At 42.5% G+C, this 15,914-nt stretch overlaps 2 protein-coding genes across 2 annotated transcripts; both read left to right on the forward strand.

Moving 5' to 3' along the window:
• Positions 1 to 1,092: 1,092 nt before the first annotated feature.
• LOC125515202 (F-box protein At5g65850-like) lies at positions 1,093 to 3,434 on the forward strand. The gene is made up of 2 exons (XM_048680639.1): positions 1,093 to 1,557; positions 1,776 to 3,434. Exon 2 carries the CDS (start codon positions 1,869 to 1,871, stop codon positions 3,150 to 3,152), a length of 1,284 nt encoding a protein of 427 aa, XP_048536596.1. The 5' UTR covers positions 1,093 to 1,557; positions 1,776 to 1,868; the 3' UTR covers positions 3,153 to 3,434.
• Positions 3,435 to 4,849: 1,415 nt separating this feature from the next.
• Positions 4,850 to 6,664, forward strand: LOC125515491 (F-box protein At5g65850-like). Its single transcript, XM_048680976.1, has 2 exons — positions 4,850 to 5,047; positions 5,228 to 6,664. The coding sequence occupies exon 2, from the start codon at positions 5,289 to 5,291 to the stop codon at positions 6,498 to 6,500; it is 1,212 nt and encodes a 403-aa protein (XP_048536933.1). The 5' UTR covers positions 4,850 to 5,047; positions 5,228 to 5,288; the 3' UTR covers positions 6,501 to 6,664.
• Positions 6,665 to 15,914: the final 9,250 nt, after the last annotated feature.

Here is a 15,914-nt window from a genome sequence, read left to right on the forward strand (position 1 = left end):
GAAAAATCAGTCCTGCCAGAGTGAAGCAATGCATGATATATCATTCCATTCACTTGCATACATATGTAGCAATTAGCATTGTTCTGGCCGACGATCTTCTGTGGTCCGTCGATCTATCAGAGCGGTGCACTTTACACGTTGTGGTGGGCAACCACTTTTACAAGCAAACAAGCTTTGTTTTGCAGTAGCAGCGTTAGTGCATGCATGCCTTTTTTTCTCTTGTGTTCTTGTAGCGTTCTAAAGTGTGTGCAGAAAGTTTGTGCAGGCGTGTGTGTCCAACTGCTAACTGCTAGTAGTGGGTGAAGTAGTGATCCATCCATCGACCAGTGTGCATAAAAGGTGCAGGTTGTGATCTGCTTCTCCAGAAGCAGCACGCACACACGCACCCAGGAAACACCTCCAGCAAGCGTGTCATGGCGCCTCCTCCCCAGGAGACGACCAGGTGCGTCATCCATCCAACATGAATTTCGCCCGAGAGAATTAGCGAGCTCCTCTGATTTGATTTGCACTCACGTCCTGCTTGCATGCATGTAGACAAGCCTTTGAATTGTTGGTAGCGCTGGTTATGAAAAAAAAATCTGGATTCCATTTGCGAGAAAGACATTCTTCTGGACTCCATCCAAATGCCGATGTCAGTGTTGCGAGAAAAAAATATATACAAAAAACCTACTGGTCAGTAAAATTCATAGACATGGGTAACGAAAAGCTGCAGACCCTCATATAATGTTCTGCATGAATGTTATTAAGCGGAAAAAAGACATTAACAGGATATAGTACAGACCAACTGAACAAACTACAATAACGCCCGAGTGGCTGAGTAGGAACCAGACCTGACACCTTCACCTGAAGGATACAACCTGTGCTCCATTTGCCATAAGTTATCATGTCAAAAAGGGAACCATCTCATACATGGGCGGGTGTGTATCAATAGATTATTCTGCACACATTAGTTAACTGATAAAAGGGAACCCTCGTTGAAAGTTCCTCACTAATGGTCATTATCTGCAGTTTGGTTAGCTATGCCCTGCTTTTCCTTTGCCTTTTCATTTGCCTTTCCCTGCTTTCACTTTTCATTTGCCTTTGCCCCGTGCCAGCCTACCACCACGTTGCAAGTTCTTAAATCTGTTCCTAATACGCGTACACCGCCACCTTTGAACAAATTCTTAAATCTGTTCTTCCAACTACGCGTACAACCATCTCCCAAGAAGTTCTTAAGTCTGTTCTTCCTACTACGCGTACCACCATCTCCCAAGAAGTTCTTAAGTCTGTTCTTCCTACTACGCGTACCACCATCTCCCAAGAAGTTCTTAAGTCTGTTCTTCCTACTAAGCATACCACCACCATTAAATCTGTGGTTCCTACTATGCGCACCTCCCCCTATCAGGAAAGCTGCTGCTCTCTCCCTTCACCTTCTGCTTCAGGTGCTCCCTCATCGAGGAGCACACCAGTCACTCCTCGCCTACCATCCATACCGCTTACCTGCACTTTGGTACGCCTTGGTTCAACTTCCCTAGTGGACTAAGTGGCCACCTGCTGGTGCTGCATCGATTAGTTAAGGTACGTAATTTCGTTCCTTGCACCTTTGCTTAGTCAAGCGGATGGAGGATCTTACTTACTACAGCATAGTTTCACTTACTAAAATTAACGTCAATCGGCGACATCAAATGCGTTGTCTTTCTTCCTAAGTTGCATGTGTGCTTGTCAAATGTCTATTTATCTTTTTCTTCCCCTTATAAATTTGATTTGTTTGATCAAATTATCTGATTCCATTACAGGTCTCTTTCTTTCCAAGTTCAAAGAAAGCTGTTTCTGATATTACCACTTCAGACACTTCTAGTGAACTACTACTGCCATATAATATAATAGAAATGGACCATATGGAAGTCAGTGTGCTACCTGATGACCTGATTGTGGAAATCCTCTCCCGGCTGCCGCTGAAGTCTTTTTGCCGCTTCAAATGTGTTTGCAAACCCTGGCTTGCCTTCTCCTCTGATCCAAACTACCGCAAGAAGCTGCCGAAAATCCCCACTGGTCTTTTCTGCCAGTACCAAGACTCCGATAAGAAGGCTACCAAGCTTCTTAGCCAGCCCCGAAACGTTGAGAAAATTGATGGAGCACTTAGTTTCTTGCCAGACCATCCGCAACTCGAGCTTATGGATTGCTGCAATGGCCTGGTGCTCTGCATGCGTAGGAGCATGGATTGGAGCAGACGTACAATTACTTGCCACTTCATTGTGTGCAACCCGGCAACACGAGAGTGGACGAGGCTTCCTGATACTCGTCCTTACCAAGAACATGCTGTTTTTGAAGCTATGTTGGCTTTCCACCCATCATGTTCACCACAGTTCTATGTCTTCAACTTTAAACGGAATACTTTTTCATTCTTGAGTGGGCTTCAGGTATTTTCGTCTGACCTTTCCACGTGGCTCGTATATGATGCATGGTGGAATTCCGGGATACACACTGTTGTTGGATACCCACACTTATTCATAGATGGTTCACTGTATCTGTTTAGTATGCGACATAACTCAGTGAAGAGGATCTTGGTATTGAACAGTTTTGAGGCAATGAGTTCTCGCATACCGCCTAATCGTCGAACTATTAAGTTGCCCCATGACCCTTCTGTTGAGCCTGCAAATGGCCTTCCGGTCGGTTTGTACACCAGAGGTTACTTTGGCAAATCTCCGGGGGCCATGCACTATGCATTGCCAGCAGCAGATGGGCTTGCAATTCGGATCTGGAGTCTTGATGTTTCTGGGCCTTACAAATGGACTGTGAAGTATCGTCTTAGTATGAGTGGTGCGTTTGGAAGGGATGACCTTGCTTACTATGACGCTGCTCAACAGTGCTGGAATTGCGCGTATGAAATTGCTGCTATTGACTTGGAGAGGGACGTCGTGTTCCTCTTTGACTGCCATGCAAACAACCTTCGTTCATACACCATCAGCACAGCGGAACTTCAGGAACTCGATGACATTGAACAAGATCATGAGCATGTCTATGACAAGTTCTACCACTACGTGGCATGCTACTCAAAGCTTCCAACCTATGCGCCTATACCTCAGCCATGTTTGTTGGAAGCAAAGAGGCCTGATCGGCGGACGTGGCGGTCGAAGCTGCTAGCAATTGTTGCGAAATCAAGCTGGAGATGATCTGTATGTCTTGAGTTTGCGAAACCAGTCCAGCGACTGATGTTAAGAAGGCCTTCTATATCTTCATGTTGCTTCCATTATGTTATTGTATGGGTAAAACTAACACTGTCGGAATGCTGAAAACTCCCTAGTTTCAGTGTAATAATGTGTCGCCAAATTCCCCGGTGCTCTGTTCCTAGGTTCACGTGATAACGTTGTAAAAGTAGAACAAGCATGTTATGCATGTTTCCAGTTCACCAAGCTATGAATGTTCGTGCAGTTTTTATGTGTTGTTTCTACAAATGCGAAATACTTTCTTGTATTATGTTGTCAGACTGTCCATTTCCATTATGATATCCCGTGACCTTTTTTCATTCAGTTGTCTCATAATTGTGGGCAAGGTACTGACTCATTCCTATCCATGTTTTACTTACCGACGCAACGCTAATCCAGTGCCGTATGCTTGAGTTGAGCTTCCCAGGCTTGTCTCACATATGTTAACATGCAGGCGCCCGGAGAATTGCCATTTCATAAGCTGGGATATGTAGCCCATAAAGCATTTTCATATGATGAGCTTGTAGGCCATTGTGCCAGTGACCTGTAATGTCTTGTTCTGTCTAGAAAAGAAGATAAAAGAAATGGATTACCAGCGGCAGAGATGGTGGATGCCGTGTCATCCTTGTTTTGTAGTTAGTCATTGGCATCAATTGTGTATCACATCTTTCAGTTATGTCTCTACTAATAGTTTTTTAATGTCGGTGGTGACGACAGTGGACGTGCTGACTGTGGCGGGTTAGCTGCATGACTATGGCAGCATGATCATCTCCTCTGTGCCTGACGAGCTAAAAACGGGAGCCTGGAGAACCACCTCTTCAAAGTTTTTCAGTAGTCGACCTTTTCTACTGAATATCACCTTTTTCAGTAGTCACCACTTCAAAGTTTTATGCCGACTTGGTCCACAAAGTAGTGCATCACATATTTTGTATTAAGAACCATAGTTTGTAGTGATGTACAACTATCGACACTAGCACATATTATATATTAAGAACCGTAGTCCGTAGTGCTGGCCAACATCGACTACTTAATTTAACTTGTCTGAACCTACACAATCTTTTGCTGTTGATGCCTTTAATAATTCTTGCCAAGTCAATTTGAAACAGAGGGTCAAAAGTAGGCTCCTTAGCTAGAGAACAGGCAAGGGGTTGGTTGAGATGAAAGTTAATCTAAATGTCAGTGTCAATGCCGCAAGCCGCAAGAAAAAGTAAAAATGAGCTGCTGGTTAGTAAAATGGCAGTGAAAACCTGCAGACCCTCATATTGTTCTGCATGAACGTTGTTAAGAGGAAGAAGCCATTGACAACAGGATATAGTGGGAACCAACTGACATAAGATTGGCATTATAATCACTGACCAAAGTGAAGTTCCTCCCGGTCATTATCTGCAGTTTGATTGCCATTGTCTTTGCTCTGCTTTCCCTTTCAATTTGCCTTTGTCTTTGCCTTAAACCTACCAGCCAGCCAGCTTCCAAGAAGTCCTTAAATCCGTTCTTCCTACCACATGCTACGCGCACAACCACCTTCCAAGAAGTTCTTAATTTATTCTTCCTACTACGCGTACCACCACCTTCCTAGAAGTTCTTAAATCTGTTCTTATTATGCGTATCACCACCATCCAAGTTCTTAAATATGTTATTCCTACTACCCCTACCTCACCAACCAGCACAATTGCTGCTCTCTCCGTTCACATTTTGCTTCTGCTGCTCCTCCATTGTAGAGCACACCCGCCATTCATCTCTCCCCAAGGTTCTCATTCTATTCTACACAGCCCTACCTCTTTACCTGCACTTGAGTACCCTCTGTTCTCAAGTGACTAAGTGGCCACCTGCTCCTGCTGCATCGATTTGGGTCTGCGGTTAAGGTAGGTAATTTTTTTCATCCTTGCACCCTTTTGGTTGGTCAAGCACATTGAATGGATCTTACTTACTACAGCGTGGTTTTGTTACCTAAAATTTGCCTCTATCAGCGGCGTCGCCGTACGTCTACCTTTTCTCACCTGCAAATTCGATTTGTTTGATCAAATGATTGGACTCCACTGCAGGTTTGTTGCTGATATTATCAGTTTGGACTTCGAGTGAACTACTACTACCATAATAGGGGGGATGGAACCTATGGTTGCCGGTACGCTACCTGATGATCTGGTGGTTGAAATCCTCTCCCGGCTGCCGTTCAAGTCTTTTTGCCGCTTCAAATGTGTCTGCAAACCCTGGCTCGCCTTCTCATCAAATCCAAACTACCATGAGAACCTGCCAAAAATCCCCACCGGCCTTTTCTGCCAATACCAAGACCTTAATAAGAAGGCTACCAAGCTTATTGGCCACCCCCGAAACCTGGAGCAAATTGATGGAGCACTTAGTTTCTTGCCACACTACCCACAACTGCAACTTATAGATTGCTGCAATGGCCTAGTCCTCTGCATGCGTAGGAGCATGGATTGGAGCAACCGTAAAATTATCTACCACTTCATTGTGTGCAACCCCGCAACACGAGAGTGGACGAAGTTATCTGATACCCGTCGTTACCAAGAACATGGTATTTGTGAAGCTATGCTAGTTTTCAACCCATCATGTTCCCCACAGCTCTATGTCCTCAACTTTAAACGGGATCCTTCAACTTCGTTCTTGAGCGGGCTCGAGGTGTTTTCATCCAAGCTTTCCACATGGCTTGTGTATGATGCATGGTGGAATTCTGGGATGCCCACTATTATTGGATACCCGCACTTGGTCGTAGATGGTTCACTCTATCTATTTAGTCTGCGGAGGAACTCAAGGAGGAGGATCTTGGTGTTGAATGGCTTTGAGGCAATGAGTTCCCGCGTACCGCCTAATCGTCGGACAATCAAGTTGCCAAACGACCCTTGTATTGAGTCTCCAAATGGTCTTTCCATTGGTATGTACACTCGAGGTTACTTTAGCCAATCTCTTGGGGCCTTGCACTATGCATTGCCTGAGGCTGATGGGCGTTCGATTTGGATCTGGAGTCTCGATGTTTCCAGGCCTGACAAGTGGATTGTGAAGTGTCGTCTTTGTCTGGGTGATGCATTTGGAAGGGACGACCTTGCCCACTATGACTCCACTCAACAGTCCTGGAGTTGCGCATACGTGATTGCAGCTCTCGACTTGGAGAGCGACGTCGTGTTCCTCTTTGACCAGGCAAACAAGTTTCATTCATACGCCATCAGCACCGGGAAACTTTATGAACTCAATGACACTGAACAAGATCATGAGCATGGCTACGACAAGTTCTTTCATTATGTGGCATGCTACTTGAAGCTTCCCGCATCCGTGCCTTTACCTCAGCTACATTCATCGTAAGCGGAGAGGCCTGGTCGGCGGGCATGGTAGTCAAAGTTGATAGCAGTTGTTGAAAAATCAAGTTGAGATAATTTATCTGTCTTTAGTTTGTCGAGTAATACTGGTGTTGGAAGAAAGGAGGGAAGGCTAGTCTAGTGGATGATATTAAGAAGGCCTTTTGTGTATCTTCATTTTTGTTCCATTTGTTTAATTCGTAAGACTCTAAACTGGCACTATCACTACCTCGTCGCTAGGGTTTGACTCCTCGCCAATGGTAGGGTTTCATCCCTCGCCGGCAGGATCGAGCCGCACATCATGCCCCCTCCCTCCCTTCACCCCAATTCCCTCACCCTCTCGCACCCCCTCTTCACCGAAGAACACGAGAAGAGGCTGACTGCCCTCCCCGCGGCTACCGCCGGCGAAGATTGGGCGCCATCCCACCTCCCAATCCTCTATGCGGGTGCCTATAGCCACGAGGCCACGTGGTTGTTTACGTCCTCTAGCTCACCTCTCCGCCATGGCCGCGGCTTGATCTAGCCATGCATCTCCTCTGAAGGCAAGGTGATTGGGCATCTAAATGAAGGAAATATGCCCTAGAGGCAATAATAAAGTTGTTATTTTATACTTCCTTATTCATGATAAAGGTTTATTATTCATGCTAGAATTGTATTGATCGGAAACTTAAATGCATGTGTGAATACGTAAATAAATACCATGTCCCTAGTATGCCTCTACTAGACTAGCTCGTTGATCAAAGATGGTTAAGATTTCCTAACCATGGACACGTGTTGTCATTTGATAACGGAATGATATCATTAGGAGAATGATGTGATGGACAAGGCCCATCCGTTAGCTTAGCTTAATGATCGTTCAGTTTTATTGCTATTACTTTCTTCATGTCAAATACATATCCCTTCGACTATGAGATTATGCAACTCCCGGATATCGGAGGAATACCTTGTGTTCTATCAAACGTCACAATGTAACTGGGTGATCATAAAGATGCTCTACAGGTATCTCTGAAGGTGTTTGTTGAGTTGGCATACATCAAGATTACGATTTGTCACTCCGAGTACCGGAGAGGTATCTCCGTGCCCTCTCGGTAATACACATCATAAGCTTGCAAGCAAATGACTAAGGAGTTAGTCACGAGGTGATGTATTACGGAACGAGTAAAGAGACTTGCCGGTAATGAGATTGAACTAGATATAGATATACCGACGATCGAATCTCGGGCAAGTAACATACCGATGGACAAAGGGAATTACGTATGTTGTCATAACGGTTTGACCGATAAGGATCTTCGTAGAATATGTAGGAGCCAATATGGGCATCCAGGTTCCGCTATTGGTTATTGGCCGGAGAGGTGTCTTGGTCATGTCTACATAGTTCTCGAACCCGTAGGGTCCGCACGTTATAAGTTATGTGATTTGGTGACCGAATGTTGTTCAGAGTCCCGGATGAGATCACGGACATGACGAGGAGGCTCAAAATGGTCGAGAGGTAAAGATTGATATATAGGACGATAGTATTTGGACACCGAAAGTGTTTCGGAGTGTACCAGGTACTTATCAGGTCACCGGAAAGGAGTTTCGGGCACCCCCGGCAAAGATATGGGCCTTATGGGCCAAGAGAGGGAGCACACCAGCCCACAAGGGGCTGGTGCGCCCCTATAGAGGCCAGCCCTATGAGGAGGATATGGAAAGAGGGAAGGGAAAGGAAAGTGTGGAGTAGGACTCCCCCTCCCCCCCCCCTCTTTCCTTCCCCCTTCTTCTTACAAGGAAAGGGGGCGCAGGAGGGCAGGAGCCCTAGGGCCGGCAGCCAGCCCCTTGGAGTGCGCCCTGGCTGCCCTATGTGGGGAGGGAGCGCCACACAAGGACACAACATTGTCTTAGCCGTGTGCGGTGCCCCCGTCCACCGTTTACTACCTCGGTCATATTTTCGTAGTGCTTAGGCAAAGCGATGCGGAGATCACATCACCATCACCAAGCCGTCGTGCTGTGGAAACTCATCTACTTCCTCACTCTCTTGCTGGATCAACAAGGCAGAGAACATCACCGAGCTGAACGTGTGCGGAACGCGGAGGAGCCATGTGTTCGGTACTAGATCAGTTGGAGCGCGAAGAAAGTTCGACTACATCAACCGCGTTGTGAAACGCTTCCGCTTATGATCTACAAGGGTACGTAGACACTCTCTCCCCTCTTGTTGCTATGCTTCTCCATGGATAGATCATTGCGTGTGCGTAGATTTTTTTTTGTTTTCCATGCAATGTTTTCCAACAGTGGTATCAGAGCCAGGTCTATGCATAGATGATATGCACGAGTAGAACACAAAGAGTTGTGGGCGGTGATAGTCATACTGCTTACCACCAACATCTTATTTTGATTCAGTGGTATTGTGGGATGAAGCAGCCCGGACCAACCTTACATATCTACGCACATGAGACCGGTTACACCGACAGACATGCAACTAGTTTTGCATAAAGGTGGCTGGCGGGTGTTTGTTTCTCCTACTTTAGTTGAATTGAATTTGACTACGGCCGGTCCTTGAAGAAGGTTAAAACAGCAAACTTGATGAAACGCCGTTGTGGTTTTTGTGTAGGTAAGAACGGTTCTTGCTAGAAGCCCGTAGCAGCCACGTAAAACTTGCAACAACAAAGTAGAGGGAGTCTAACTTGTTTCTGCAAGGCATGTTTGCAAGACAGTCTGATGTAGATATACTAATGCTGCTATGGTGTTAGCTATTCATGTACTCCCATCTCCAAAATAAAAGGCATAAAGTTTCGCTATAAGTCAAAGTTTCTAAATTAGGCCAATTTTGTACAAAATAATATCTACATCTACAATACCACATAAATAATAATGGATTCATCTTGAATTATATTTCCATAATGTATTTACTTGGGATTGCAGATATCGATATTGTTATCTGTAAACTTTATCAACTTAAGGCAACACTTATACACCTTATTTTGGGATTGGTGGGAGTATTATGCTAGGACATCATATAATGCTCATCATACCTGGTCTACTGCCTTAAGCTCCTCGATTATATCCTTTGCATTAGGTCTTTTCTCCATGCCAGGGTCCACACATTTTAGGGCTATGGTGACACATTGTCTTACTTGTTTGGTATATTTTTCCACTGGTTTATAGTTTGGTGTGGTTACAAATTTGTTCTTCCAACTCTCAAGCACCTGTAAAGTTGCAACAGTGAGCTTGAATAATTGTATATGCACAAAATCTAGATTAATTCATCTTACTTTCTCCGTGAACTGCCGGAAAGATGGATCAGTATGGTTGGGACTATGTTGCTGGAAATATGAATAGTCCCATGGATAGTCCCTACCACCTGTGATTATCTCTATGACTATGACACCAAAACTGAAGATGTCTACCTTGTATGATACTACACCTCGGACTCTGTACTCTGGTGCCATATATCCACTGCAACATAATACATAAGTAAGAAGCACTACAATCATAAACAAAGAGATGCAAAGTAACAGAGGGAAATATAAAACAAGAGTTGCAAGAGGTGTACAGTGTTCCCTCTTTATTATTAGTGAAAATTCGTGATTGTTGCTCGCCAAAGATCCTCGACAAACCAAAATCAGCTATTTTTGGCATCATAGTAGAGTCCATCAATATATTTTCAGGCTTAAGATCCAGATGAACCATACGGCATTCTTCATGAAGGAAATGCAGCCCGTTGCAAATCCCCTTGATTATCTCGTATCTTGTATTCCACTCAAGGCCCGAAGATTCATCTGCCGAAATTGTTTAACAGAAAATATTATATCTCTATCTTAAGCCAGCGCAATAAAGATAGAGACCAATCACGTCCTTAGGCTAGTGACACTACATAGTTTGGGCTCTGTTATATGGAAAGACATATAGATAGAAACAAAGTACAAGTATAGTGTGTCCGTACTATACCAGAAATATGTTTGTCGAGGCTTTTGTTGCATACATACTCGAAGCAGATCAACCTTTTTAGTTTTTCAGCGAAAACACGCTTCCCACTACCACTCGGGAACTCCATCGTTTCCCAAATTGATTCTGCATAGTAACCTAGTAACTGTACTACATTTGGGTGCTTAATCCCCATGAGATAACATACTTCGTTCTGGAATGCATCCTCTTTTAAATGTATGTCAAAAAGCTTCTTCACAGTAACAATGCTCCCACTTGAAAGAACTCCCTGTGTTGTAAATTAAAACTCTCTTCATAGTATGCATATGTATGTTTAATTAATTAATTATTATTATTTAGTCTTGCCAACATTTAAAACGTAGAGTTAAAAGATATGATTGTACCTTGTATACTTCTCCAAAACCACCTTCACCAAGGATTGACTCACTGGAAAAATTACATGTGATGGCCTTCAAAAAGTCTAGTGGAAAAGACATTGGTGTTCCATCTGAATCCTGTAGCTTCTTCTCTAATTCATAATAAGGTCTATCCACCTCAGCTGGCATGTATTTTTGGGGATTCATAGTCCCGTATACAACCATCAAATTCACCTCATCAACAACTTCACCAGCCTCTTGATGGAACATGTTTTCTGTGATAACCTCATCTCTAAGACCCTCACTCAGTTTCATGCTCTGCACGATGAACTTGTCGGCATGGTCATGCTCACGAACATCTCGTGCTTGCACTTTTATCTGCACGTGATACTTGGATTCTGGTTGCACAATGCCTTTGTCTGGCTGTGCGCTGTATTGTATGCTTGGCAGTTGGATGTTGAAGGCAATGCAATTACGTGTATTATTGGTTAGCTCAATTGAGCATGATATCTCCTTCTTAAGTACAGAAGGAAGCCATAGTTCAAGCGGATTAATATCAAGCATGTCATCTTCATCGAAACAAGGGCTTATCTGCGAGGAAAGAGCTATATGTGTTTAGATGATGATGTATACTCTCCATATTTTATAAGTACATTTGTAAGAATGCAAAAAGTTCTACATGTATTTAAACTAAACAACTACATGTATTTAATCTAAAATAAAGTTTGGCCGAGCACACCAAGTGTCCCAAATTTGGGTTTTTTTCTACTGTTAGCCCAACTAACCAGTAATTCAGGCCAACTAGAATAGTTGTCAAACAAATATTTGGGACTATGCTAACCTAGCAGGGTTAAGATTAGCTAACCTATGTATTTTAGACTAGAACCAAATTAACACAGCTTTACAGTTGAATAACTGACTGTTTCACACTTGATTGGCTCTCTGGTCTCAATAATACTATTCTCTCTTTTGACTCCAGATGATCGATGCATCTCTTTCCACATTTTGATTACAATGTATCTTGAACTAGCTAGCTTACCTGGCTTAGACTTCTGACTATTTCCGATATGGATGGTCTATGTTCCGGTTCTTGTTGCCTGCACTGCAGTGCTATTTCAAGGCATCTAGTTACTTGCTGGTATTGTAGTAACGTTGGTGGTTTATTCCACCTGTGTCTCCACCTTCGAAGTACCTACATTTAACCAATGTTAATTATTTGTGATAACCCCATAATCTTACAGCGCAAACTCTATGTCCATGTAATGGTGTGTGTATCCACGGTAGCGCATCAGTTCACGTCAACACCAGGAAAATAAAAACATCCACCCATGTGGGATATATATATCCAGAAACATGTGCTTAAATTACATGTGTTAGTCAGCAGGGTAGTATGAATATTAAAGTGTGAAACTATTGTGCAAAACATCATCATCATTCTAAAAAGTGAGAGAAATCGCCCTTACATTATTCTTATCAGGGACGGACATACACCCCGTCACTAATTCAAGAATTATGGCACCCAAACTATATATGTCAGACTTGACTGAAATTTTGCCAGTGTTCTCGTATTCCGGCGCGAGATATCCTCTGCAAAAGAATACGAAACAAAATAAATGTAGGGTTGTAGATAGACAAAATGTCAGTTAGCTGGTGGTTCTTCTGATGCATAGCTTACCGTGTTCCAAAATGTTGACCCATAGTAGTTGAGTTTTCATTTGGTCTTGTCAAACCAAAATCCGTAATTTTGGGGACCATATGATCATCTAGTAATATATTTGCCGGTTTAAAATCCATATGAGAAATATTCTTTTCCTCGTGAAGATAACACAGACCCTTACAAATTCCGGTGATTATCTTATAACGTGTTTCCCATTCAAGTCCCCTTAATTCGTCTGTAGAAGAATATAGGCATAAAATAAAGCAAGGGGTTATGTTAAATGACAATATCAAGGAATGATTGAATGCTTTTAATTAAAGTCTGTCACTAACTATTGATCCTGACTTGAAAATTGAGCACTAGTCAAAGCAATAAGGTAAAGAAATAAGAGAACGGCTGCATCAAATGCAAAAGGATGGTACCAGTAATATGCTTATCAAGGCTTCCATTGCTGATGTACTCCAAACAGAGCAATCTTTCTCTCACGTTGACAAGGATAATTTCTCCTGAACCAGCCTCTTTTATCGTCATATAATGTGTATTAGAACAGAAGCCAAGAAACCGGACTACATTTTGATGATTGATGGTCATCAGGCTAATGATCTCACGGCGAAACAGCATGTCATCGACTGTGTGTGCATTCAAATACATCCTCTTGACAGCAACAATAATCCCGTTTCGGAGTATGCCCTGTTGGTCAGCGTATAAATGATGCTCAGAACTAAAACTACAATATCAAAACAGAGTGGCCAAGTTGTGCTTCTATTGGTGGTATTTTTTTGAACGGAAACACAGTAGGAGAGTTTCCTATTGTACAAAACAAGATGAATAAGTGGTACTTTTCAATCGAACCAGTGACATCTTACTGGAGTCGAGATCTTTATATAATTTCTAAATGGTAGGATTACCTTGTAAACCAGTCCAAACCCTCCCTCGCCGATTTTTCTCTCTGCAGAGAAATCATCCGTGATGCGCCGTAACAGTGCTAATGGCAGATCCCTCGGGTTCTCGTCTCCGTTAACTATACGCTCCAGTAGACTTTCCCCCTCCATTCTAGGTACACGGTGCTATTCAGATCTAGAGCATGGAAAAAATTAGTTTGCTTGAGAGTTGAGACAGAGGCGCTTGCAGAATGAAATACATAGCAAATGTAGCAAGGAGATGCGTACCTGCTGGGGGTCAGGCCCTGTACGAGTACGAATGTAGTCTAGGAAGCGCAAACTGGATCTGGAACTGCTCGAAGCGATTTTAGCACATTAAACAAGATGCAAAGATTGTGCTTACGAGTTAAGACTGCAACTGCAGACTAGTAGCTCTGTCTCAAGACGGAACACTGAGTTAGCACTGAAAGTCTGAAAGAGTTGCAATTTTCTACAACCAAAATTACCACTAGTCAGTACGATAGTTACCTCAAGCCCGATGCGTCGATGGGTCCAGCCGGATCAGGTCTTTTTCTCTTGCTTGCAGAGCTTGACCTGGCTGACACACGGTTTCTCAGTCAATGACCATTGTCATAGGAGTGAGTTACCACATTTATGACACATATTACCCCATTTGACGGAAGTTCTATCAAAATACTCAGGCCTCCTGGAAAGAGGATAGGATTCTTATAGGATTTTTTTCTTTAGAACTTTTTGGTTCATAGGAATGGATTTCTATTTTTACATAGGATTGGTTCCTATCCTCCACATTTCATAGGAAAATAAAAAAGAGCCTAGACTCAATGGAAAAATTTCTTTGGTGTCAACCAAATGACATCTTGTTTCCTATTCCTACTCATAGGATTTGAGATACATGTCATCTCATTTCCTACAAGATTCTTATTCCTATGATAATCCTATCCTATGAATCAAAAGAGGCCTCAGATTTTGAAGGCTTTTAACACGGTTTTACTCTGGTCTTGCATTTTTGCTTGATCATGTTAGATAGGATCGGTATTTTGCGTCAATGATTCGCAAAAAATGTGTAAAGAACAGATGGCATCATCAAAGATCATGTCCAGACTTCTTTTGTCCATCTTACACCTGTTCAAATGCTGGCTCAGCCTGAAGCACATGACCAGTGCTATTTTTTAATTAAAATAATTATATTTGGGATATCAAAATAATATAATATACCTATATTTTAAATAAAATATACATTTCTTGTTATTTCAGGCTTTTTCCGCCTTTCAGGCCGGGCTATGGGCAGGAAATGGAGCCTAGGTGTTTTTGACCCTGGGCGTCACCTTACACCTTGCCTAATGGACACGCATCGAAAATGCAGGGTTCCAAAAGTGGTGTTCTAGACGAGTTGCCTCTCAATGGGTTAATTAGTGTCATAAATGCATATCTAGCGGGTAAAATGGGTTAATTAGTGTCATAAATGCATATCTAGCGGGTAAAATGTGGAATTCACTCCTCTTCTATTCTAGCGAAATTACTGCACAGCGTTTTCCTCATACGATGCATCATTCGGTGGTGTTCTGCACTTTGATTTTCATTAGGGCTGCAAGAAAAACTTGAGCCTCGTGAGCCGTTCGAGATCGTTTCATTTATTTATTTATTTTGCTTGACTTGGATATCGATTCAAAAAGAAAAACATAGCTCGGTCAAAAAATGAACTGGTTATGAACCAACACAAACTTGCTCGATTTTAGCTTGGTAGCTCAGTAGTACTAGTGTCAAAAATGCTCTTATATTATGGGGCGGAGGAAGTATAACTTAATTATGTTGAATGATCCTGTCATATATTAAAAGGAAAACGGAATTATCATATACATTGTGTGTGTGATTTTTTTCTTCATTTTATGTACAACCAAACATAAAAAATAATGGACATGAAGCAAATGTAGGCTTTAAAAAGACATGTGCTAAGTACTTGCCCAGTTGACCAGCTGACCAGTCAACCATTGACTTTTTCTATAAAAAAAATGAAAAAATGTGAATACAAAAATAGTTCACGAAATTGAAAAATCTTTATATATATATTTTGAAAGGTTTATGAATCCAAAAAAGTTTACATATTTTGAAAAATAGTTCATGAATTTTAAAAAGTTCATTGAATTTGGAAAAATATTTATCTAATTTTATAAAGTTCATCAATTTACAAAAAAGGTTCATGAATTTTTTTAAACTGTGGATTAAAAAAAACAAAAAAGGATGAGAAAAGAGAAAAAAAAGGATAAACCGAACTGAACAAGGATATAAAAGAAAAAAGCGAACTATCTATACACCAACAGGATGATGGCCCGATGGTTATAGCTTAGTGCTCGCAACGAAGGGGTTGCGACTCGCCTCCCTCACCCTGCGTGGATTTGGATTGGCCTCTCATGAGGCATGACACATGCGAAAATATATGTGTGAGGAGGTTTTGGTGGGGGAGCGGGGTTTGGATTCAGTTTGCATTTATAGGGTTTGCCTTTTCAAGAATCCCCTCTCTTGGATCCGACTTGTGGAGGCATTCGGGGTCCTCATATCCGCCACATGTATGTACCGAGTTTAAGAGG

The sequence above is a fragment of the Triticum urartu genome, chromosome 6, assembly GCF_003073215.2.
Source record: "Triticum urartu cultivar G1812 chromosome 6, Tu2.1, whole genome shotgun sequence".
Classification (NCBI taxonomy): Eukaryota; Viridiplantae; Streptophyta; class Magnoliopsida; order Poales; family Poaceae; genus Triticum; species Triticum urartu.